Genomic DNA, 21,321 nt, shown 5'->3' on the forward strand with positions numbered 1-21,321 from the left:
CGGGTTCTGGGGTTGGCGGTGTTCTAGGGTTCCCTTCCCTCACGTAACCTCGAGCCCCGCCTGCCTGGCAGCCCTTCCGCTCCCAGCCACCCAGCATTTGCATCTTCCTCCTCTGTTGCGCGTGACCAGCCATCTGGATTCCCGTCAGCAAGCAAGCGAGCGAGCAAGCAGCCACCTCGCCAGGTCCTGCGCTGCTTGGCGGCGCCCACCAACAGACCAATAGACCAACCGGACAATCCAGTCCATACCTTAGTTACGCCAGCTGCCTGCGAAGGAAGAAGCCATGACTGGCCCCCGGCTCCACCAGTTACGCTTAGACTAGGTAGCGTAGACTAGAGTACGGTAGGGCCGTCCCTTCCGCACCCATGGTCCTCTGACGTCTCTCCAAGGTCTCTTTTTCTTCTCTCCTCTCCGTTTTGGCACAGCAGCCAGCCAGTCCCGTCCAGCCTAGTCTGCGCCTGCGGCTGCGCCTGCTCCAATCTCCTCGTCACTGCGCGTAATTCCTTACTCTTTCCTCCTTCCCTCCAGCGCACTTGCGCACGCATGTCCCGTCAAATGTCCCGCCGCCCACAGCTTGAATCCCCTTCGTCCTGACCAGCTGTCGACGCGCGGCTCGTCCGTCCCTCCACCATCCGGCGTTCTTGTCCCTGTCCGCACTTACTCACCATAGCCTTGCACCGCTCTCACAAAGGACAGTCCAATCTCACACCAGCAACTTGAGCAGTCCGCTCGCCATAACCCAGTCCGCGCCATGCACATTACCATCTCGGATACCTCAGGTTCCTCAAGCTCTTGAACCGCGCCTGACTGGCACCACGTCAATCTGCTTGGTGCTGGTCCAGCTGCAGGCTCCGGCGCAGCTTCTCTGGTTACCTACTGCACGCACGTTGTCCTCGCCACTTCATCTCACTCCGCTGTTGCCCAGGGATCATTTCTCCGTGAATAGTAACCTCGTGCCAACAACGGCGATACCATGGCCAGATTGTCCTCCGCCTTCAAACGGGTCTTTTGAGTCGGACCAAATCTCGTTCGCCCAAAGGATTGGTCACCATGCCGCATTCTGACGTGGCAGCCACGACAGCGACAATGGCTGCACAGCTCCCTCGTCCTGCGGCTCACTTGAATGGCCGCGCCATGGACTCGGACGCGCGTGCCGTCCCGCGCTCTTTCAAACGGCACAAAGCGTTACCTCATCCTGAAGGCTTCCACCTGGCCTCTGCGGAAATGCTTGGGCATCCTGTAGATGGAAGCGAATCTGCGCGACAGTCATCATCTTCCTCTTTCACTCACGATGCTGCCAGTGACCGGCTGAGCGGCGGCGAGCTTCCTCCAACCCCACCCGGCTATTCGCGCACTTCTTCTAGTGGCAGCTCTGCGCTGCCTTCGAGCCCAACTTACGTAGCAAGCCCGGCGCAGAGTAACACCAGTGTCGTGGTGAGGTCGTCGGGAACACCACCGAACCAGAAAAGCCCACCGACACCGGACGTCACGCCTCCTGCTCGTGAACGCCGTCCTAAAGCCGTGCGCCCGTCCCTGATCGACCGGTTCCCTTCAAAAGCGACGACAGACTCGCGCGCTGGCTCGCGCCTCGCTTGTACGGAGGGCTCTAGGCTTGCGAAGTGCCCCAGAGAATGACACGCCCCGCCGCATCAGTCTTTTCAGGGCGCTCTCGCTGTCCCGAAATATTCGAAGGGACACGGCGGAGAACCCAGAACTCGCTAAAGGGCGACGTTCTTCTAGGTCACAGTACCCTACAGCTGAGGACCCGCCGGAAGACGACACCAGGTTGCACCCTTTTTGGCGACCAGCCTCTCAGGAAGGGTCTGACGACGACAGCGGCTCGGAGGAATGGAGTCACGATTTCCCTGATGATGTAGACCAGGTCTATATATACCCGGCTGTGTACAGTCGACCTCCGCCTCGCCGCAGAGACAGTCTGACCGCACGCCTAAAGAACACGTTCGCCATCCTTCCGATCGACGACGACAGGCACTATACCTCGGACGAGCCACGTGACACCGACCGGAGGACTATCAAGCGGACTCCGAGTGGCAATCTGCGGGTGATGCGCTATCCTGACAACCATCAACACGAGTCTCCACCTGAATCACGCGGCCTTTCTCGACGATGGTCGTTGAGCTCGAAGAGTCGCGATCGACCTTCAACGGCTCCTGACCGTCCGGAGCCGAAAGCGTGGGGTCCCGAGAAACAGGTTGACGACCGTGGCCGTCGCGTATTTCCTGGCTGGCAGGACAAGCTCGAGCAGATGCGGCCAGGCAATTTGCAACGTCGGCTGAGCGAACACCGCCGTCAGAAGCGTACCGATGCCCTGAGACAGAAGATCAGCGGCCCTCGGGAGGTCAGGGATGGGGTTGGCGAAATGATCAAGCGGGGTAGTTACAGAGCTGCGCCTGGACAGTGGTCGCAGGAGCAGTCTCCGCCGGAGACGAATGAAGCGTACAACTATCCGAGAAGGGATGAAGTCTGGGACGGGCGGCGGATCTGAGCTTGACGCGGCGGGCAAGGGGTGAACGTAGAGTGCCTCGCACATGAGGATGGAAGGTGCCGGACATGCGTAGAGAAGGGGGATCCCCGTTGTTGTTGTTGTTGTTTTCTGCTTGCATCACGGCAAGTATTTGGTCACGACGTTTATGAGACAACGACAGTTTTGTTACGAACCATTTGCTTTCAACCCCGATGGGAAAAGATATCTTTGCTTCAGATCAATGTGTTTTTGGGAGCAGTTTACATTGTAAAAATTCTCTTCGGATGCACGCTATTCAGATCGCCGCTTCTGTTGATTTGGCATGCTTGTTCAGCTCTTGCGAAAGATATTCTCACGATTTAATGACTACATGATTTTAGAGGACGGAAAAAGGGACTCGGAATTGAGACTAAGCGAGACGGGGGCAGTTTTGCATTTTCCAAACATTCTCTCACGTGGCCCGTTCTGCTACCGGCTTGAGAATACTGACGTGATCATGTTGTACATTCATAGTCTATTTGCTATGGTTTAAGAAAATCTTGAATATGCCCGTGAACGCCATGCTTTTTGTGCAAAGATGGAAGAAAAGAAGTAATCAATGCTTTGCTTTGCAGTATTGTCAACTGCTCCCTCGAGATGGACTGGGCATCTCTCTCTCTCTCTCTCTCTCTCTCTCCCCCTCCCTCTCTTTATCTGTAGTATCATGATGTGGATTCGAGTCGCTACAGAGGACGTCTCTCTCACACAAGATGGTTGACTGACTGCGTGCGCAATGCTCCGACGAGATTGGAAACTCGGGGACATGCATGTTTTGACCCCCCCTCCCCCTCCCCCCAAACTGGTCCTCGCAAGACGTCTTTCTTTTTCGAATACTGTGCTCTTTCTCGTAATACCTTTTTGTCTGAATGAGGCCCTTCTGAGACTGCTGCGGCTCATGGCGTATGCGCGACCACTAGCTTTTCCTCGGGAGAACAGCTCCTTGTCTACGGGCAGAAAATGGTGGCTCGATGATGACCCTCTCAAACCGCTGGTCGTGTTTCCAAACGCGTGGCTATTCATTGACGCGCGGCCGTAAGGAGAGAACTCGAAGGGTATAGCGTTGTCGTCACACACATGAACGCAGGCGGCTCAAACTGCCTCCTTCCAACACTCGCGCATCATATCGAGGTGTAACACCCGTCCGGAGCGATCTTGTGGCTGATGATTTTGATAATGTCGCCTGGAGACTCGCCTGGAGACAAGATAGGCGAGTCTTACCTACCAGGAGGACCCTGACCCGGGGGACCACCAAGAGGAGGGAAAGCACCCGGCGGGGGCAGGCCGCCAGGAAAGCCCTGACCAGGCGGCGGCATGCCGGGGAACGGGAACGGGGGCGGCGCGCCGTTGGCACCAGGCGGCGGGAAGGGCAGACCTCCGGGCGGTGGGAAGGGCAAGGGCGGCATGCCGTTGGGGCCGGGAGGAGGGAACGGCGGCATTCCACCGCGTCCGGCTTGTCCTGGGAGAGCTAAAGTTTCGCGATAAACGTTAGAACGTGCTCTTCGCTGGCCCGGGGTGTATCGGTTGCCGTCGTGGTATGGATGGGAGCGACAGTTGTGCCGCTGGGTTGGGGTGGTGGTGGTGGTGTACTTACGAGGTAGGCCCTGGGGGAAGCCGCCGGGTGGTGGTGGCGGCAGACCAGGCATTCCGGGGAACGGAGGAGGCATGCCTCCGGGGAAACCGCCAAAGGCGGGCGGCGGGAAGGCGCCACCGCCGGGCGCGCCAAGATGGTGATGGCCGCCGCCGCCGGGCTGGTTGTGCGGGAGCATTGGGTTGGCGTGGGCCTGGCCCTCGGCGGCGTAGGACGAGGTGATGCTGTCGATGACGGACTGGGCCTTTTCGTGGCCGATTTGCTGGTAGTAGTCGACGACGTTGCGAAGGTGGTTCCGGCCGCTGTTGTGCGCCTTGCGGACGCTCATCGAGTCGTGTGTCAGGTAGACATCGCAATAGTCGCAGAAGACTTTTGGAGAAGGAGGTTGTGTTAGCTGTGGATGTTCTGCGGTGGGATAGGATGGCCGGGGAACGCGATGCTTTGTGCGCCAGCGCGCAGCAGCAGCAGCAGCAGACATACATTTTGGCATGATTGCGGTTGAGCAATCGCTGATGGCGTCGGGCCTAGGAGTATTTGTGGTCGCCTGCGAGACTCGTGGGATTGGCGATGTGTGGGTTTGCGAGGCGCCAAAGTTGGATGAAGACGACGAGGCTGCGGATCGTGGAATGGTTGGCGCGTGCCTTCGTGCAACAAAGTCGATGGCAGCCTTGTCTGGTGCTGGTGCAGGTGCAGCGGACCTCGAATGCTGCAGACAGCTTTACTGGAGTGCAGATGTGGCTGGTGCTTAGGTTGTGGCTGTGTCAGCTTCACACTCCAGCATGTACCGAAGTCTCGATGTGGCGTCTTCCAGAGCATCAGGGGTTGTATCGAACAACCCCAGTTCACAAGCGCTGATTGGCCGAAGCTCGAGACCAGGAGTTAACACGTATTGTGCACCCAGGTGCAACGCTAGCGGCAGCAACACAAGACAATTGTCGTCGTCGCCGCCAAGTGTACTGTGGGCATTCGAGAGCCGCATCCCACCCCCCCGATCTACACGACACGACACGTCTTCGCCTCGACCTGCACTCGTTCCCGGTCTCAAGTCGACTCGCACGGCACGGCACGAGGACGGCCCCAAGCTTGAGCCATTGTTGTCGACAACCCAGATCAACTCCCACCAGAGAGAGCGAACCACAGCCCGTCCGCAACCATGGCTGGCCCGCGGTCCCTGCTGCAGTACATCTGCAGCATCGTGCTCTTCGTTGCCACAGTGCACGCCCTCAAGTTCGACCTCGCCGCCGACGGCAAGCTTCGCTGCATCAGGAATTTCGTCGGCAAGGACACCCTCGTCGTCGTCACCGCGACAGTGGGCGGATTCAAGGGCGATGGCCAAAGAGTCAACATGCAGGTCAGTGAGGAGCATCTGGAGGATGGCGACAAGAGGCATTGAGCCTCGGGAGAGATAGGAGAGACAAAGCGCTGACTGTGGTATCGGTGCTCTCCAGATCAGAGATGCTGTTGGCAACGAATACGGCCGCCCCCAAGACGTGGCTGGTGAGCAGCGCACCGTCTTCCACTCGCACGCAGACGCTGCCTTTGACGTCTGCTTTGAGAACCTGAACTCTGGTGGTATGTACCCAGCCTGCCTTCCCGACAACCCAATTGGTTCGACTTGTCCTTTGCCCGGGCCATAAGCTTACACGTGAACCTTTGTCTCCCGCAGCCCGTGGGACTCCCTTCCGCCACATCGAGCTCGACATTGACATTGGCGCGGACGCCAAGGACTGGTCGGCGATCCAGGCGAGCGAGAAGCTCAAGCCCGTCGAGACGGAGCTGCGGCGCATCGAGGAGGAGCTGGCCGAGGTTGTCACCGAGATGGACTACCTGCGTGCGCGCGAGGTCAAGCTGCGTGACACCAACGAGAGCACCAACACCAGAGTCAAGTGGTTCGGCGTCGGCACCACGATGTTGCTCGTCGGCCTCTGGGTCTGGCAGATCATGTACCTGCGGGCCTACTTCCGCTCCAAGCACCTGATCTGAGGGATGTTCCTGCCCGGGCTGGCTGGCTGCAAGCTGGCTGCAAGCAAGCAAGCAAGCCATGGCTCGTGCTGGGGATCATCATACGTGGGGAAAAAGAGAGCTCTGTGTGGCGTTGGGACATTGCACGGGGACCTAAGGCCCGTATTGCCCGGCTCTGATGCCGGCTGGAAGACTGTTACAAATCATGACGGAAGCATTGGCATGTCTGTACGTATATAAGTGATACTTGGCGTCTTGCAATGGAGTCGTAACGACGGATTCGAAAGACTATACTGGACCTCTTTAAGGATATGTAGGATGCAAATGACGCTGATATCAAGTCTGCGCAGCGTCATGGTTGTGGTGTTGCTGGCTGGCACTACTGAATGCGAGGCTGTAAAGGGTGGTGGATGGCGAAGTGCGCCACGATGACAATCGCAAAGGCTAGTCGAGAAGACGGTCGAGTCTGCAATTGGCAGTTGGCAGCGCAAGATATATGATAATATTGGATGGACGCTGGTCTTGTCAGTAGGCTCGGACCAGCACGGCTGATTAGCAGACACCCGACCCTTCTGGCCGAGCTCGTTCGGGTTCGGCAGTCGCATCCAGGTCAGCAACTGCGGACGGCGGGCTCCTCCTTCCCCCGGGCCTCCGGACCCGCTGCACCTCGGCGCATCATCGACGTCAACCACTCACCACACCCGTCCGTCCCGTCATTCCTCTTCTGGACCCCGACTTTTTCCACAGCCCCTAACCCAGGCCCTGCTCATCCCCGCCAACAACAACAACAACAATAGCGACGACAACGACAATGGCCTCGAGAATCATCCCCAGAGCTCTGCACTCCCCCACTGCGGCGACGCGACTCCTGGGCGGCGGCACCCTCCGCCTCCGCCCCTTCTCCACGGGCGCCGCGACCCCTCTCCGCGCCGCGGTCGGCAACATCCCTCCCGGCCCGAAAGACCAGGGCGCCAACCTGACCTTTGAGGGCCGCGAGATGGGCATCGGCGAGCTCGAGGAGTCAGAGTTCAAGATCGAGCCCATCCGCCGCGTCGGCGAGGACGACGACACCATGCGCGCCCGCTTGACTTGTACGTTGCTGCCACTCTTTTACCTTTGGCCTCCACCGTCTTGTTTGTCTGTCTTATATATATAGATATGTGTGTATGTGTGTATCTGTGTGCAGTGAACTGACAGACAACCCTCTTTGTTTCGTCCAGACCAGTCCCGCAAGCGCGGCATCCTCGAGTCCGACCTGCTCCTCAGCACTTTCGCCGACGAGCGCCTGCCGCACATGACCAGGGACGAAATGGCCGCCTACGACCTCTTCCTCGACGAGAACGACTGGGACATCTACTACTGGGCCACCCAGGAGCCGCCCTCGTCGTCCTCCTCCTCCTCAGAGTCCTCCGCCGCCACAAACACCACCGACACCTCGTCCGCGAGCTACGCCGGCGGCGCAGAGGCCGAGGCCGCCAGCAAGGCCGCCGCCTCGACCACCAAGACGAACACCAGCACGGCCAGCCAGGCGGCCGGCGAGTGGGCCCAGACCGTCGGCACCTTCAAGCCCGCGTACCGGCCCGTGCCCGCGCGGTGGAAGGACAGCGCCGTCCTGCGGCAGCTGCGCGAGCACGTCAAGAGCCGCGCCGCCACGGGCAAGGGCGGGATGGCCTTTATGCCGCCTCTGCGGTCGTAGAGAGAACCCCCCCCCCCCCCCGCGCGCGAAAAGAAAACGTGTTAGATGAAGTAGAGAATCGGTAGAAAAGGCCGTGTCTGTTTGTCGCCTTTCTTTCTTTGGTCTTGATTCCATCAACCACCCCCCCCTTTTCCTCCTTTTTTTTAACCTTGCTGCACGGTCGGGGACGTTGGCTGTGCATGATTCTGGTCATGGGCATGGCGGGGAAAGGGGGCCGGTCATGAGAGAATGAGTAGACAAGCATTGTAAATTCTTGTACCAACACAGAAATTCTAAGATTTTCTTTGAAGCGAAGCCAGTTAGGGCTTCAGCGGTTTACCGAAACATCTTCCTTCGAAAGGAGAGGCAAGAGCAAGGATATGACTTTTATAACACACACACGCACGCACACACAAGCAGACTGTGCTGTATAAGCAGGCGGCAGCGTAGCTAATGAACTTAACAATAAAAAATCAGCAATTATTGGAGTGTTCGGTACCGACGGCGTGTCACCTGGCCAGATGGCCCACGCTGGATTCGAGGCACACACACACACACACACACACACACACACACACACACGCACGAGACGAAAACGAAGCAGAGAACTGCAGCAGTGGAAATCAAAGGGGTGTCTTCATCATTCGGTCGTAAAACGTCATCATCCGCTGCTATGCGCGCTGCTGCTGCTGGTGCTGCGTCGCCCTCCGCTTCTGTTTACCGCCGTCCCCTTCCCCACCAACCCGCTCTGTCTCTCTCTCCTCGTCAACCCCCTCCCTCAGGTAATATTCGGCCCAGACTCCTCAGCACCTCCATAACTGGCATCTCCCTAGTCCCAGCGCTGCCTCGCTCCCGCTCCGCGCGCTCCTTCAGCCGCGCGGCGCTCAGGCCGAGGACCTTGTCTGCCTGCCTCCCTGCTGTGATGACCCGTTGCTCGACCTTGTGCACGCTGTCGGCTAGGTGGTCAATCTTGAACTCGAGCGACTGCTGCAAGATCTGCAGTCGTGACCGGACCTGCGACGTGCTCATCGGCTGCGAAGACGAGGTGGGCGCTACGAGGGCCTCGAGCATCCTGGACTCATCCGCGTCCAGTAACGATGCCTCGGGCAGTGGTAATGTGACTGCTTGCGATCGATTTGATGTGGCAACTTCTCCTGCCGTCGTTGATGATGCGGAAGGAAACAGTGGAGACTGGTCTATCGGCGCAGCCTTGATGGCCTGCCACGTCTTCTTCTCGGCTCGTAACCTGTGCCACACGGTGGTCAGCAAATGAAGTTCGGTTTGTGAGCTGACGTATTGTGACCAAGCTTACCTTTGTAACCTCGCCTCGAGCTCTGCAATCTTCGCGTCATGCTCAAGGTTGCGAGGATTTGGTTTGACAATGGGAGGCGGCTTCTCGACCTCTTCTCGTGCAAACCAGTCAGAGAACTCTGACTTTGACGCAAAGTCCTTTAGGAGTTGGTCTTGTATCGCGCGGGCTGCATATGACGCAGGTTAGTAATCCACGATTTCCTCGGTTAAATGACACTACCCTCGACCAGATATACGCACCACCATGGACAGCATTCGCGTTCGCGGAACCCAGCGGGGGTTTCTCGGCCAGAGCCCGCTCCGCACACCACGTGAGAAGCTGCTTCATCCTCCTCGGCTCCGTAAGTCCGTCGGATGAGATGTGTTTGTAGAACTGCGCCGGCTCTACCGCACGATGTGGTATCGCATTGTTGCCGTTCTCGATCAACGAGCTCGCCCTTCGTCCTCGCATGCCCAGACTACTCCGTCGTCCCCCGCCCGTTTGTTTCCGCATCTCTTTATTCCGATTTATGACTGGCGTGTCGGCAAATGGTAGCGCAATTTTCTTTCCTTTTGCTTTCGTCGTAGCTTCTGGTGTTGCGTCCCTGTCTACTGCATGGACTTGTTCAACGTCGTCGTGCTCCTCGTCCAGTACCTCCTCCTGCCTGGCTTCTGGTTTCGGCCCCCTTCGCGTCAACTGCCTCGTCGTCTTCGGCCTGCTGTCCTCTTCGTCGTCTTCGGCCGGCAGTGTTCGCGGTGGTTTCCGCCGGGACTTCTTTGTCTGCGTAGCGACAGGTGGTGGTGATGGTGGCGACTGCTGTCGTTCTTCTGCTGGTGCGACATCTCGTGTGATTTGGTCTGATTTCCGTTTCGACGTCCGTTGCGGTGCTGGCTGCCGTGGAGGCGATGGTGGAAGCCCTTCCCTGGCAGTCGTTTTCGCCGATTGCCTCGGCCTCGTTGTCTTCTTAACGGCTACCACGGGCACAAACTCTGGCTCCTCAGGTATCGGCGCGGACTGTGCTGTGCGCGCCTTCTTGGGCTTCGCCCTTGTGAACTGGAAATCGCCATCTTGCTCGTCGTATGCTACAAGAAGATTTGCGCGAAACCGCGTGGTTAGTACACGTGTTCCTCTCTCAAAGCTGCCCAACACTCGCTCTCCTCGCGCAGTCCTGCCCCCCTTGCCCAGCGACATGCACCAGATCGTGAACGCCTTCCACAAAGCATTCCCAAGGACTATGAACTTGGCCCGACATACAGGAAGTGCGCTGGCTGCGACCGCGCTTGGACGAATTGCTCATGCTAAGGACTTGAAGCGGTTGCCGCGTGTGGACGAGTGTAGTCATGGACGCGGAGGCTGCTGGAAATTGGCGTGCATCAATTCGGAGAGGCGGCTCGAGGTCGCAAGGAGGTTAATCTCTCCGCTCACGCGCGCGGTCGCGATGGGCGCTTGAGCCAACTAGTCGAGGTTTTCGTCTGGTGGTGCGGGCGTTTTACAATGCTGGACGCGACAATGGTACGAGCGCGACTGCCGAAGTTGGCGACTGGCGCGTGCAGGATAACTGTCCGGGAGAGATGATGTCTGCGATAGGAATATTTCGTGCGGCTTGGGGTTGCGTGTCGGCAGGCGTCGTGCCTTTGGCGTCGAAGAGTGGTGCAGCGGGATGTAGTGTGGCGGCGACGGGCGGCGACGACAGCGGTGATGATGGGGTTCTGCCCCCGTGTGGGTGAGGCGCGACCAGGCGTCGCCAGGTTCGAATGTAAACATTTCCCACCCGCGCTAGGCCTGTTTCGGTATGACCCACTCATGCCTTGGCACCCGCCATCTGCGCTCTCGCTCTTGCCCAGGTGGTGCCCCGCCAGCTCTCGTCAATTAGGTTCCACCACGAGTTCTGGCATCGTGCACATCACTGTCTCAAACCCATTGCCTGGCCATACGTTTTCGGGCTGCTCAAGTCGTAGATGGCGCACGCCGCCACTCGTCCTTTATTCATTAGGGGTCTTGCCTAGTCGGAAATACACGAAGCAGCCATTGCCGCGAGGCCTTGCAGCTGCCATCATGGCGTGTGACTAATGTCTCCGTCATGGCGCGTGCTGAGCGCGACTTGTTCCTCTGGCATGAGCTTGGCGGCGATTGGAAGGCCTTAACAGCCAAGGGCATGGTTTCGAGTCAAATGGGGGTCACGAGGAAAAGCAAGCATATCTAAGGTGTAGAATAATCTTTGCGTGGCCTTCGTGTATGGGCAACCGAAATATGGACAGGAGAATCGTGATCGTGCAAAACAAACAGCAAATGCTAACCGAGATGCAGAGAGTGTATGGATTGCAGTCCACCGACTCGACGGACCGCAAGCTCGATCTTTAGCTCATTCCCATCAACGCCTGACCAAAAATCAAATAGGAGGTTGTATGGCCACAACCGCCAAGTCAAATCCAAGAGTGTCCGCTGTGTTCCATCCCCCTTGAAGAACACCTTTTGTTGTATGCCACCAACCTAAACACGTACAAGTACTTTGAGTCGTCGCCCTCACACATAAGCATTCTCTGCCCCTAGTGATGGTGACTGAATATGCCGTGCCATGCACTATGTACGACCATATTCTCCAAATTAGACAGCCGGAACGCCGTTCATGCCCGCGACCCGGATCTGCAACATATGTTGCAGGATGATTTCATAAATGAGACCGTCAGTGTAGTATGGTAAGCCAATATATGCTTCCACTTTCATGGTAAGCTGTGGCACCAAGTACAACCTCAGACCTCCTCAGTCACTGATGACTTGCCACATGACTGAGGGCACCACATGAGGAATGACCGAAGCTATACCTCTTAGGAGAAGCGTCGTTGCACACCCTGCCCAGCCATGACAGGCTGGTTTGGTATGGGGGCACCCATGCCGTAGGGGTTCATCTGTGGGTTGTAGGAGTCCATGGCCTGCTGCATAAACGCGCCATGTAACCCTTGCTGCTGCGTCACGGGGCAGTCCTTGTGCGCCAGTAGCAGTGTTTTGAGATTGACAACCTCCTCGCGCAGTTGCGAGATTTGCGCGGTCAAGGCATCATTCTCGCTGCTAAACATCTCAACCTTGTTCTGCAGGTTGGCGAGCCACTGCTTCTTGCGCTGCCGACACTTCAGGGCAGCCACTCTGTGTTGGGGACAATGCATTAGTATTTGATCGTTTTCTCACAGGAAATGATCATGTCAACGTACCTGTTCCGCTCGAGGAAGTTCTTGCGCTTCTCCTCGTCGGTCATCTTCGACTTTGGCTTTCCGTCGGGTCCGGGAGCATCGTCATCTTCATCTTCGGACATTTCCTCATCACTCATCGGCTCTGATGGCGCTGTCTTTGCCTTCTTGCTCGCAGGCTGCTTGGCAGACGGCTCTTCGGCCTTCCTCCGCCCATTGGCAGCTGCAGTCGAACCTCTCTTGCCCTTACCCTTGGGCGCGGGCTTGGCGTTCTCACTACCTTCAGATACTCCACTTGCAGCTTCACTTACGCCACGAGCAAGTGAAGCGCCGTTCCCGTTCATGTGGGGCGACGTGTTGGACTGGCCTGGGTGTGTGGATCCGGGGTGGCCGTGTGCAGCCTGTGTACCGCCAACGGGGTATTGCTGAGGCTGTGTCGGCGCGTTACTACGGCCTTGGGCGCCTTGCGCCAACATGAAGAGGCCGTTTGCCGCGTCGTTATCGTGCGGGTCAAAGGCACCAGAAGCTGGCTTGGCTTCTGCCTTGATGGCTGGACCACTCGCGTCTGGAGCGGACGTGACTGCAGACTGATTGCCCTGTACAGGCTCGCGGTTCTGCTGCTGCTTGGCTGCAGCAGCGCTCATTGCTGTCCGGTGGAAGTCAAGAGTGCTGGGAGTGGCGCCTCCACTAGCGAGTTGGGCGAATAAAGCTTGTGAGTTTGGACTGGCAGCAGGGAACATAGAACCGCTTCCACCTGGCGTGAGTCCGGTTCGCAATGAACTTTCGTTGGGTGTGAAGCCTGTTCCGCGGGTGATGTGCGAAGTGTCACCAAAGTAGTCGTTTGCAGGACCCGACAGCATAGCTGGGCTTAAAGGGCCGGTGCGTAGTGAGCCGCCTCCCCAGTTGAATGGTGTCGTCCCGGTTCCGGGGAGGAGTGATGAAGGAGATGTCAAGGCAGCCACACTGGGCAACTTCGTTCCACCGGGGGTTTCGACTGTGCTTCCTGTGCGGAACGACTGTTCAAATGGGTTCGGCTCGAGGCTTAGCTGGCTCGAGAAGTAGTCGCCGGCTTCACCAGGCTTGGGCGGAGGTGCTAGAGGCCGGTCGGTCTCGGCATTCGCGACGTTGATCTCAGGCTTGTTGTCGGTAGTTTTCTTGCCCTTCACTGTAGAGTCTGGATAGTCACGAGGCAACAAGTGTTAGTGTACAGTCATGATGAGGCCGAGTGTGTACTGGTGCAATCCGGGTCGCACCATCCACGGTGTGGTGCGAATACACAGGGAGATTCGCCCCGACGCCAACGATCAGAAGTGGTGAGGTGGACGATCAACCGACACGCAGATCGGTCGCGCGACACGAGGTAACAGATAGTAAAGACGGGGCACAACTGTTGTGACGAGGTGCCGAAAATGCATGGACGACTTACCTGACGAAGAGTTCTCCGTGCCTTTGGTTTCGGAAGGAGCCATGATGACGGAGGTGAGTGACGAAGGTGGTGGGTGCTATTGTATGGGAGGCGACAAGAAGGATATGATGTAACGACCAAAGCAAGTCAAGTCCCAGAGGCAGTCTGCAGAACTGAAAAGCAAACCACCCCTCAAAAGGCACAGCCGCGCGTGGCAGGCAGGCAGGCAGGCAAGCAGATCAGTCGTTTTTGGGGTGCCCAGCAGCGGCAGGAGACAGACGGGACACGAGTCGAGTCGAAGAAAAGGCAGAGGACGCCAGCTTGGAGGTGCAGTGCTGGCCGAGAGTCGTCGAGGGAGTGCAACGCTTGACCGATGACGGTGGCGGGCGTAGTGGGCAGAACAAGCGGCCGTGGGCGTGGATGGGGGTGGTGCAGCAGAGGTGAGTTTGTTGCGATGAGGTCATGAGAAGAGAAGTGACATAAGGGGTGGTTTCTAGGAAATCGGGCACACAGCAGGGACCGCCAGAGCCCCCCAAAACTGACGTGCCCCCTGGACCGAGAGGTGGCCAAGGCGCCCCAGGCGTCGTGCTAGGCCGGCGGCGAGACGTGCGGCAGGTACTCTCACAGTGCGGCCAGTCTGCCCGTGTGAGTGGGCAACGTGCTCCCATCCCGGCGCGCCGCCATCCCTGCCCACCCCCTCCAACCTTCCTCCACCTTCTCGCCTGCCTTTCGCTGGTGGCCAGCCCCCCCTGCCCGGGATTGCATCACACCCGACATGTTCCCTTGTTGGGCATCTCTCCCGGCCCTCCTTGTCGCGTACAATCCTATGCCTTGAAGCATTCACAGCAGCCTTGCCGGAGGCTCGACGTTGAGAACCGCGGCACGGAGAGCCGCACGAGTCGGTCCTCTTTGCTCGTTCCCATTGCTCCGGTGCCCCAAGAATGGGACTGAACGGAGGCGCGTTGGTCCTATCAACGACGTGGTAATTGGGTGGGCAGCCGAGGAGACATCCTCGCATTGGCGGGGACAACCTGCCGATCCGTCACGCCGTCTAGGATCGCCGGAAGCAGGAAGTCTGCTTCCCAGCACGCCAAAGCCTCACCTGAAGAACAATGCCCGCCTCCGCCGTGGGTATTGCACCACTGTCGTGATGATGAGAACAATTGCCCGTCGTCGTAAAGTCATCAACAGCGTACGGAACTCCTGCGCATGAGCAGCAGTGTCCGCAGCTTGACGTACGTGAAACAGTCAGGGAGAGATTGCAGCCGTGGCCAAACGTCAATTCTCGTTCAAAGCATGTCCGATTTACCGTCAGCATCCCCTCTTAATGATCGCTTGGCTGGTACATAGATACCCACCCGCTCACCTCGCAGATGCTACCAGTCCGCTCTGTGCGTCTGACAAATTGGAGCTGGCGATAGCACCCGCGGCGGATGCAATCCGTCCGGGAATTTAGTGTTGGAATCGGACATTTATAAGCAATTGCGACAAGCTCGATACCGACTTCAAGCCGCCATGCACAATATCTAGCGGCTTGCGCACCAGAGCAGAATGTGCCTGAAGAGCTCTCGCATAATTAACACTGCTGGCGGATTCGACCCTCACGCGTTTTGCCTGTGTGCGGACATATGAGCAGCAAGATGACTAGCAACTGACAACATCAGCTGGCGGTCGGGACGAGATGCACCACCAGGGACGGGAAGAGAAAGGACCTCGCTTTCGACAGGCACCCCCTGGCTGCCGTATTGGATTTTTCATCAGACCGGCCGAGCACTCAGAGTCTAGACACCCCCCTTCCCTTCGCACGCGCTCGTCAGCCAACCAGAATTTTCTGCAGGATACCTAGCGGGCGAGCAGGGGTGGTAATCTCGACAGAATTACGTCACTTCGTCGCCCAGATTGCGGTTGCAAGTATCTCCACAGTGCAAGGGCTGGCCAACTGTACGATGTCTCGGCTTTGACTTTGAGGACCGTAAAACGTGCCGGTGGATCGTCGATACGGTGGTGTCATCGAGGGCTACTGGAGATCGAACCAGCTCCCACGGCCAGCTGCTGGCTTGCTAAGCTCGGAACTGACCACTTCTTGTCATTCTACACCAAAAGAATATCGCCCAGTTCTGAAAGCAGCCACGATGTTGACGCCTCGCGAAGGGTTAGTGGTGCTGCGAGCACACCACTCCCATGCGACACGTGTGGGAAATTTGGTGCAGTGGATGAGACCGGGCGTGTCTGTCCGGCTTGCCAGGTGTGCGCGTGTCGAAGCTGCGTCGGCTCCACAGGAACAAGCATTCGACTGGGCACAATATGAAGTTACCTGGGAGGCGGCCGACGTTTGAACAAGGGAGCCCTGGCACGACCACCTGGGCACACCATTGCTTGTGAGACCTGCGGGCGCCAGCAGCCTTCAGTGCCTCGCTCCAACTTGCACCCATGCTTGGTCACCAACGGCTCCGGGCCCATGGGCCCCGTTCGGCTGATGACGTGTGTTTTACGCACTGTCTCGCAGGACATCCAGCCATCTCAACATCACCAAAAGCGAGTTGTGTGCGTGTGGACGGCTCGCTCCGACCATCCAAGACAAAACAACCACCATGAGATCCGAGGTCGCAGATCAGTCTACCGGGCCCAGTAATGTTTCGCTCCGGATTCTCGTGCTGCAGCAAGCGGTCTGAGGGATGCACGATCTGAAATCGGCACATGTTGTTCCTGCAGCTTCACTAGCTATGATTCTCGGACCTGGCATCCGACCTCTTTTCCGGATAGGCTTTGCACCTGTTGCGAGGCAAATGGCCCTCTCATGAACTAGCGTTTGGCTCTGTCCTCAGACACGTAATAGTGATCGAACAGCTGGCCAGCAGGCAGTCACAGGGGCTTTGATGGCACGTTGTTGCTCAACTCCCCATACCCATCGCGTGATGCTTGCAGGTTCCGCAGGGGAACACGCGCCCCACCTGGAACTCCGCAAAAACCCAGCAGGACCAGCGTCGATACGGACTTGAGTTCACTAGACCGTTTTGGCTTCCGCTAACGTATCGAGGCTCCAGTCTGTCTGCGTTTCATTCTTCATCTCGAGTATGGATCCGCACGCGCGCGCGCACTGGCGGCCACCTCACCCGGTCCTCTAAACCATCCTGGGAATAGAGACCCAGACAGATCTCGCTTCGGCGCAGATGCTCCGCCCACGCGTGTCGCTCGCGTCTCTCGGCGCGCCTGGCGGGCGCATTTAGTAATATCAAGGACTGGTGCAATCTGAATCGTAACTCTTCCTCTGGAGCTGAGGCGGGCGGTCGAGCTTTGGGGGGGTTGCAACGCGAAGGAATATTGTCTAGGCTAGAAGCGATGGCACACAGATGGACACCCCGTGTTGCCGAGACTGGCTAAATGCCTGGTTCAAGAAGCGACGCTCGACTTATTCGGCTCGTGCTATTGCACGAAAGTGCCGTATTTGTACTTGGCAAAACAGGATGGCACTGATGGGGCTGAGATCGAGCTGTTCGGTGCATGGCCGTCTCGATCTTGAACTACCCACCCATGCGGGCGGGACAACGCCTTGCCGATATCGAATACTGTTGGAATGGCCAATTGTTTCTCCCAGCCAATAGGCGCCACCCGGAAAAGTTGCTTGGTACGCAAGAATTATCGGGTGCTCTGATGTCTGATGAGAGGCTGGGTAACATCACATGTCCTCCTCCCACTCAAGATGACCGGCAAAGTCTGCAGCTGGAGCATTGTCAATCCGATAGTCCTGGAGTGTGTCTGCAGTTGATGTCCGCAGCCTCAGGTGCCCGCTCAGCTGGATGGACCCTGGAAAAGATGGGGCAAGCTGGCTTGCTGCTGCTGTGGCTGTCAACAGCGGGCTCCAAGGTGGGTGAAGTGGGGCCGCTCGTCGTCGCCGCCCGTTTGGGACTAATTTTTTCGCTTGCAACATCAGCATCCATCACACCCAGTGACTTTCTGGGCGTGGACTGACAACGGCTTCTTGTTACGAGAGCGGGACGTATCGAATCACCGCAGCGCATAGCCTCAGATACTTGGGACAACTTCTAGGCATTCTCCCAGGGCATTGCGACGACAAAACCTTAGAGTCCCTGCAGCCACAGTATTCCAACAGCCCCGCTTTCCAGGGTACTGGTATAAAAAGAAAAGGTACCCGGGTGTCAAGGCCGTCGACACGATTTCAAAGACGGCAGCATGGTTCGGCGAAAGGAGCTTGTTGGCTCGGCCAAGCCCAAGGGAAAGAAAGAGCAGGTTCGACAAATGATTCCTGTTTCGGTCATGTGCCAAACATATGCTGAATCATGAAAAACAGAAGAAACTCGAGACTGCTGACGACTTTCTAGCTGGTGAGCCATCATTCCTGATACTACAAATTGATCATCAATACAATGAACAGTCTGCTGACTACACCATGTGTGCTACAGCTGGTGTCGAGCATGAGGAGGCTGCGGGCAAGTGGCGTGCAGGAGACGCCGCCAAGTCAATGAGGTTCTTCCAGCGCGCGATCGAGGTGTACGAGCAGGGTCTTCAGGCGGCGCCGAACAGTCTCGATCTCGCCTACAACAAGTGAGTCGTCGTCACTGACTTACCCCAAGCTTTGTACCTTGGTTCACGCAAAGCCGTCCTGTAAGCATGAGTATATGCTAAACTGTTCTCGGTGCAGAGCCCGGGTGCAGCTCGAGATATGTACACATCCTGTCCTGGTCAGCCAGCTCAAGCAGCCCTTGCTCGAGGTCCTACAGATAGCGCTGGCCTCACATCGATATGCCTTGCAGCTGGGCGCGGACAACATCGACACGTTGTTCAACACGGCGCAGGTCCTCAGGAGCATCGCCGAGGAGGTTGCTGGTGCAGACGACCTCCCGAGCTCGGATGCGATCAAGCTGCTCGAGGAGGCGTGGGAGCTGCAGAGCAAGTGCTTTGAGATCCAGAAAGTGCGGTATCTGGAGAGCCAGGAAGAGGAGCGGATAGCCAACGAGCAGGCCGCGTCGGAGAGCAGCTCGGCAGTACCGCCGCCCGCACCAGAAACACCAGCTGAAGCTGGCGCAGATGGCGCCGAGGAGGATCAAGGGGAGGAAGAGGAGGAGCAATGGGTCAGCGTCGTGGAGCCAGTCACCAAGGACACCCTCATCGACACCGTTGTGTCGCAGCTCGAGACGCTCACGACGCTCTGCAGCATATTGACAGATGCGCCTGATTCAGCACCCCCATCTGCGCTCAGTTTTGCCGAGAAGCACTCCACAGACTTGGTACAGTCGCTGCCCGAACTCACACGCGACAACACTGAGCGGCTACAAGAAGTTGCCTTGGCAAAGGCCAACTTCGTCTCGTCGCTGCTAGCGGCGGGCACGAAAGCAGGCAAGCTCGAGCCCGCGACTTATAAGAAGGAGCTCGACGCGGTTTTTGGGGCGCCTGAACTACAGGCGCAGTCCTCGGTGGATGTCCTCCTCGCCTACGCGAAAGCCCTCATCACGTTCAACTCGACGTTCCGGGACAACTTTGCGTACGACCCCACGACAACATCGACCGCGAGATGGAACTCGCTTACCCAAGCAAGCGAGCGCCTCACTGCCGCCTCCAAGATTGCTGGAATCGACCAGAGCGACCTCGCCACGACACACCTGCTCCGCGGAGACTGCTCAATGTACCTGCACAACCTCCAGTATGCGCCGGCGTCGCACAAGGCGGCGGCCGAGCGGGCGGCGCAGCTGCTCAAGAACGCCGAGATATTCTACCGCAACGCACAGAAGCTGAGTGCGAACGCGGAGGAGAAAGGCGTGGCGGGCGTGCGGTCCTCCGTCGCCGGGCTGCTGCAAGCGCAGGGCCAGGCGTATAGTGTTGAGAAGGTGCTGTCGGCTTGTCCGCAGGGCCAGCAGTGGGCCATTGAGCAGCTCGAGGACATGATGGCTGAGGGTTTGTTGCCGCCGCATCCGCAGATGGGTTGATGTTACCGAGCTCGGCGGAATCAGAACTAGGCATGGGCAGTAGAAATCTCACGAAGATGAGCAGACGAAGAGCTCAACTTGCAAATGTGATGGGCTTGCTCAAACTGCTTCCCGTGACCATTACCAAGTCGCTGTGATTTTTCATTTCTATGGACAGTGAGCCTACATCTTGGCCCCGGCCTGGCTGCCCTTGACAACCTTGAACCCATGCCTCGGCGCATGCACCCTCACAGCCTTGCCGTCTTTGCTCAGAACCTCAATGACGACCTCGACGCCATCCATCTTGACCAGCGTACCCGAGTCCTTGTTCACGGGCGCCTGGTCTACCGGCCACATGGTGACCACATCGCCTGGTTGGAACCCAGCGGCAGCAATGACCGGATCGTCGCGCTGTACTCCGCCGGACGGCTCCTCCGCGTACTCGGCACCCAGCACGATGCTGGCGGCCTCTTGGCCCTTGACGACGTCCGGCTTGGCGGCACTCTTCTTGACGAACTGGTCGAACCGCGCGATCCACGCAAACGTCTTGGGGTACCGGCCCGCGCCGACAACCTCCGCGGGCAGGGCGCCAGGCATGGTGGTCAGCCAGTGCAGGACAAACACGGCCTCGATGTCACCCAGGCTCGGCCCTTGCCCACCAAAGACCCAGTCCCGCCCGTCGGCGAGGAGCGTCCCCTCCAGGAGCTCGACGAAGCGCGCAATCTCGACCAGCGCGGCCGGCCGCGCGGCCGCCAGGCTCGCGGGCGAGAACGCCTTGCCGTCCGGCTTGCCCGTGACGAGCTGGTTTCGGTCCCTGACAAAGTGCTCGTTCCTGAGGGCCGGCGAGTCGGCGGGCATGAGCTGTGCCGCGCGGCCGAACAGCGCGCCGGGGGACTCGTTGACGTGGCGCGAGAGCAGCTGCTGGAGGGCCCGGTGCTCGGGGGTCTGCGGCGAGATGCCCGGGTATTGTTGTTGTTCTTGGCCCGACCTCGTGGGGTAGAGCTGCTCGAGCTTGGCGATGATGAGCCGCGTGTCGAGGTATACGTCCCGCCCGATGGCCAGCAACGGGATGCGCCGGTAGGACAGACCCAGGAGTTGCAGGTCTGGGCGCGGGAGGATGGGGGGTTGGTGCTGCGCCGGGAAACCGTGTTAGTGAATATTTTTGTGGAATCTTGGGAAGCAATGGGTGTGATCCTGTGGTGTAGGGGTGGATCGTGTTTGTGTTGCAGAACGGGGGATGGTTGATGGTTCACGATAATTCTGCGTGTCCTGCTGCGGAAGTGGACTTACACAGGTCTTGAAGGGGATCTTGCGCAGGTTCAGGTACCAGACGAGCCGTCGGCCGTACGGTGAGCCGTCATAGGTGTACAAAACGATCGGGAGATCTTGGACCGCCATGTTGTCCACAAGCCGAGCTTTTGTGACTTGTGTGTGAAATTTGAAGATATCGTACAAGCAGAGATATGCCCCGCGACGTTCTCTCGCAAGTTTTCAGTGGTAGGTGAATCGTTGTGGTTTGCGACACTTCAAGAACTGCAGCTCAGAGGTGTCACAATTCCTTTTTTGTTGTGAAGGACAGAACCTCGGAAGAACGAAGCAAGGCCCCCCGGATCAGAAGATCCCCGTATTCCTGCCCCCATGCCCCAACTGGCCCCGTTGTCCAGAAAAGCTCTTGTTTCACAACCGTGCCTCGAGGTGATCGATCGGCTAGGCCCGCTTACCCCGTCATCTACCACACCGCCCCCCACCAGATAGTTGTGCCTCGGCTGCACT

General features: G+C 58.1%; 8 protein-coding genes across 8 annotated transcripts; 3 read left to right on the plus strand and 5 right to left on the minus strand.

The window, feature by feature from the left end:
- Positions 1 to 1,050: 1,050 nt before the first annotated feature.
- On the plus strand, positions 1,051 to 2,951 carry B0I36DRAFT_414396 (uncharacterized protein; the record flags this gene model as incomplete). Its single annotated transcript, XM_046162020.1, is given in 2 exon segments — positions 1,051 to 1,594; positions 1,611 to 2,951. The coding sequence occupies 2 exon segments, from the start codon at positions 1,051 to 1,053 to the stop codon at positions 2,504 to 2,506; spliced, it is 1,440 nt and encodes a 479-aa protein (XP_046009281.1). The 3' UTR covers positions 2,507 to 2,951.
- B0I36DRAFT_153410 (uncharacterized protein) lies at positions 2,760 to 3,641 on the minus strand. Its single transcript, XM_046148559.1, has one exon. The coding sequence runs from the start codon at positions 3,542 to 3,544 to the stop codon at positions 3,014 to 3,016; it is 531 nt and encodes a 176-aa protein (XP_046009282.1). The 5' UTR covers positions 3,545 to 3,641; the 3' UTR covers positions 2,760 to 3,013.
- Positions 3,642 to 4,729, minus strand: B0I36DRAFT_153409 (U1 zinc finger-domain-containing protein). The gene is made up of 3 exons (XM_046148558.1): positions 4,593 to 4,729; positions 4,116 to 4,481; positions 3,642 to 3,989 (listed from the first exon to the last, which is right to left on the minus strand). The coding sequence occupies exons 1-3, from the start codon at positions 4,600 to 4,602 to the stop codon at positions 3,739 to 3,741; spliced, it is 627 nt and encodes a 208-aa protein (XP_046009283.1). The 5' UTR covers positions 4,603 to 4,729; the 3' UTR covers positions 3,642 to 3,738.
- A 536-nt stretch (positions 4,730 to 5,265) lies between these two features.
- Positions 5,266 to 7,791, plus strand: B0I36DRAFT_433601 (emp24/gp25L/p24 family/GOLD-domain-containing protein; the record flags this gene model as incomplete). The annotated part of the gene is made up of 6 exons (XM_046162669.1): positions 5,266 to 5,463; positions 5,561 to 5,684; positions 5,779 to 6,055; positions 6,392 to 6,480; positions 6,872 to 7,165; positions 7,295 to 7,791. 6 exons carry the CDS (start codon positions 5,266 to 5,268, stop codon positions 7,768 to 7,770), a joined length of 1,458 nt encoding a protein of 485 aa, XP_046009284.1. The 3' UTR covers positions 7,771 to 7,791.
- A 501-nt stretch (positions 7,792 to 8,292) lies between these two features.
- On the minus strand, positions 8,293 to 10,739 carry B0I36DRAFT_386408 (Mis12-Mtw1 protein family-domain-containing protein). Its single transcript, XM_046161109.1, has 4 exons — positions 10,295 to 10,739; positions 9,301 to 10,122; positions 9,062 to 9,227; positions 8,293 to 8,995 (listed from the first exon to the last, which is right to left on the minus strand). The coding sequence occupies exons 1-4, from the start codon at positions 10,380 to 10,382 to the stop codon at positions 8,515 to 8,517; spliced, it is 1,557 nt and encodes a 518-aa protein (XP_046009285.1). The 5' UTR covers positions 10,383 to 10,739; the 3' UTR covers positions 8,293 to 8,514.
- Positions 10,740 to 11,699: 960 nt separating this feature from the next.
- On the minus strand, positions 11,700 to 13,778 carry B0I36DRAFT_153482 (Aft1 HRA domain-containing protein). Its single transcript, XM_046148560.1, has 3 exons — positions 13,649 to 13,778; positions 12,247 to 13,396; positions 11,700 to 12,181 (listed from the first exon to the last, which is right to left on the minus strand). Exons 1-3 carry the CDS (start codon positions 13,689 to 13,691, stop codon positions 11,866 to 11,868), a joined length of 1,509 nt encoding a protein of 502 aa, XP_046009286.1. The 5' UTR covers positions 13,692 to 13,778; the 3' UTR covers positions 11,700 to 11,865.
- A 3,779-nt stretch (positions 13,779 to 17,557) lies between these two features.
- B0I36DRAFT_329817 (uncharacterized protein) lies at positions 17,558 to 19,676 on the plus strand. Its single transcript, XM_046154755.1, has 3 exons — positions 17,558 to 17,970; positions 18,049 to 18,190; positions 18,288 to 19,676. The coding sequence occupies exons 1-3, from the start codon at positions 17,916 to 17,918 to the stop codon at positions 19,567 to 19,569; spliced, it is 1,479 nt and encodes a 492-aa protein (XP_046009287.1). The 5' UTR covers positions 17,558 to 17,915; the 3' UTR covers positions 19,570 to 19,676.
- On the minus strand, positions 19,677 to 21,183 carry B0I36DRAFT_329819 (uncharacterized protein). Its single transcript, XM_046154756.1, has 2 exons — positions 20,839 to 21,183; positions 19,677 to 20,679 (listed from the first exon to the last, which is right to left on the minus strand). The coding sequence occupies exons 1-2, from the start codon at positions 20,944 to 20,946 to the stop codon at positions 19,732 to 19,734; spliced, it is 1,056 nt and encodes a 351-aa protein (XP_046009288.1). The 5' UTR covers positions 20,947 to 21,183; the 3' UTR covers positions 19,677 to 19,731.
- Between the last annotated feature and the right edge of the window lie 138 nt (positions 21,184 to 21,321).

The sequence above is a fragment of the Microdochium trichocladiopsis genome (genome assembly GCF_020744255.1).
Source record: "Microdochium trichocladiopsis strain MPI-CAGE-CH-0230 chromosome Unknown B0I36scaffold_8, whole genome shotgun sequence".
Taxonomy (NCBI): Eukaryota; Fungi; Ascomycota; class Sordariomycetes; order Xylariales; family Microdochiaceae; genus Microdochium; species Microdochium trichocladiopsis.

Excerpts from the sequence above, each read along its gene's own strand:
- B0I36DRAFT_153410 (XM_046148559.1), bottom strand. The coding sequence starts at position 3,544 with ATGAATAGCCACGCGTTTGGAAACACGACCAGCGGTTTGAGAGGGTCA.
- B0I36DRAFT_153409 (XM_046148558.1), bottom strand. Across the intron at positions 3,990-4,115 it reads CTTCCCCCAGGGCCTACCTC|CTCTCCCAGGACAAGCCGGA; the intron begins GTAAGTACACCA and ends GCGAAACTTTAG.
- B0I36DRAFT_386408 (XM_046161109.1), bottom strand. The coding sequence starts at position 10,382 with ATGACTACACTCGTCCACACGCGGCAACCGCTTCAAGTCCTTAGCATG. Across the intron at positions 10,123-10,294 it reads TCGCAGCCAGCGCACTTCCT|CATACGACGAGCAAGATGGC; the intron begins GTATGTCGGGCC and ends ATCTTCTTGTAG. Across the intron at positions 8,996-9,061 it reads CTCGAGGCGAGGTTACAAAG|GTTACGAGCCGAGAAGAAGA; the intron begins GTAAGCTTGGTC and ends CGTGTGGCACAG.
- B0I36DRAFT_153482 (XM_046148560.1), bottom strand. The coding sequence starts at position 13,691 with ATGGCTCCTTCCGAAACCAAAGGCACGGAGAACTCTTCGTCAG. Across the intron at positions 13,397-13,648 it reads CACGGAGAACTCTTCGTCAG|ACTCTACAGTGAAGGGCAAG; the intron begins GTAAGTCGTCCA and ends GTGACTATCCAG. Across the intron at positions 12,182-12,246 it reads AACTTCCTCGAGCGGAACAG|AGTGGCTGCCCTGAAGTGTC; the intron begins GTACGTTGACAT and ends TCCCCAACACAG.
- B0I36DRAFT_329817 (XM_046154755.1), top strand. The coding sequence starts at position 17,916 with ATGCTGAATCATGAAAAACAGAAGAAACTCGAGACTGCTGACGACTTT. Across the intron at positions 17,971-18,048 it reads TGCTGACGACTTTCTAGCTG|CTGGTGTCGAGCATGAGGAG; the intron begins GTGAGCCATCAT and ends TGTGTGCTACAG. Across the intron at positions 18,191-18,287 it reads CTCGATCTCGCCTACAACAA|AGCCCGGGTGCAGCTCGAGA; the intron begins GTGAGTCGTCGT and ends TTCTCGGTGCAG.
- B0I36DRAFT_329819 (XM_046154756.1), bottom strand. The coding sequence starts at position 20,946 with ATGGCGGTCCAAGATCTCCCGATCGTTTTGTACACCTATGACGGCTCA. Across the intron at positions 20,680-20,838 it reads AGATCCCCTTCAAGACCTGT|CACCAACCCCCCATCCTCCC; the intron begins GTAAGTCCACTT and ends TTCCCGGCGCAG.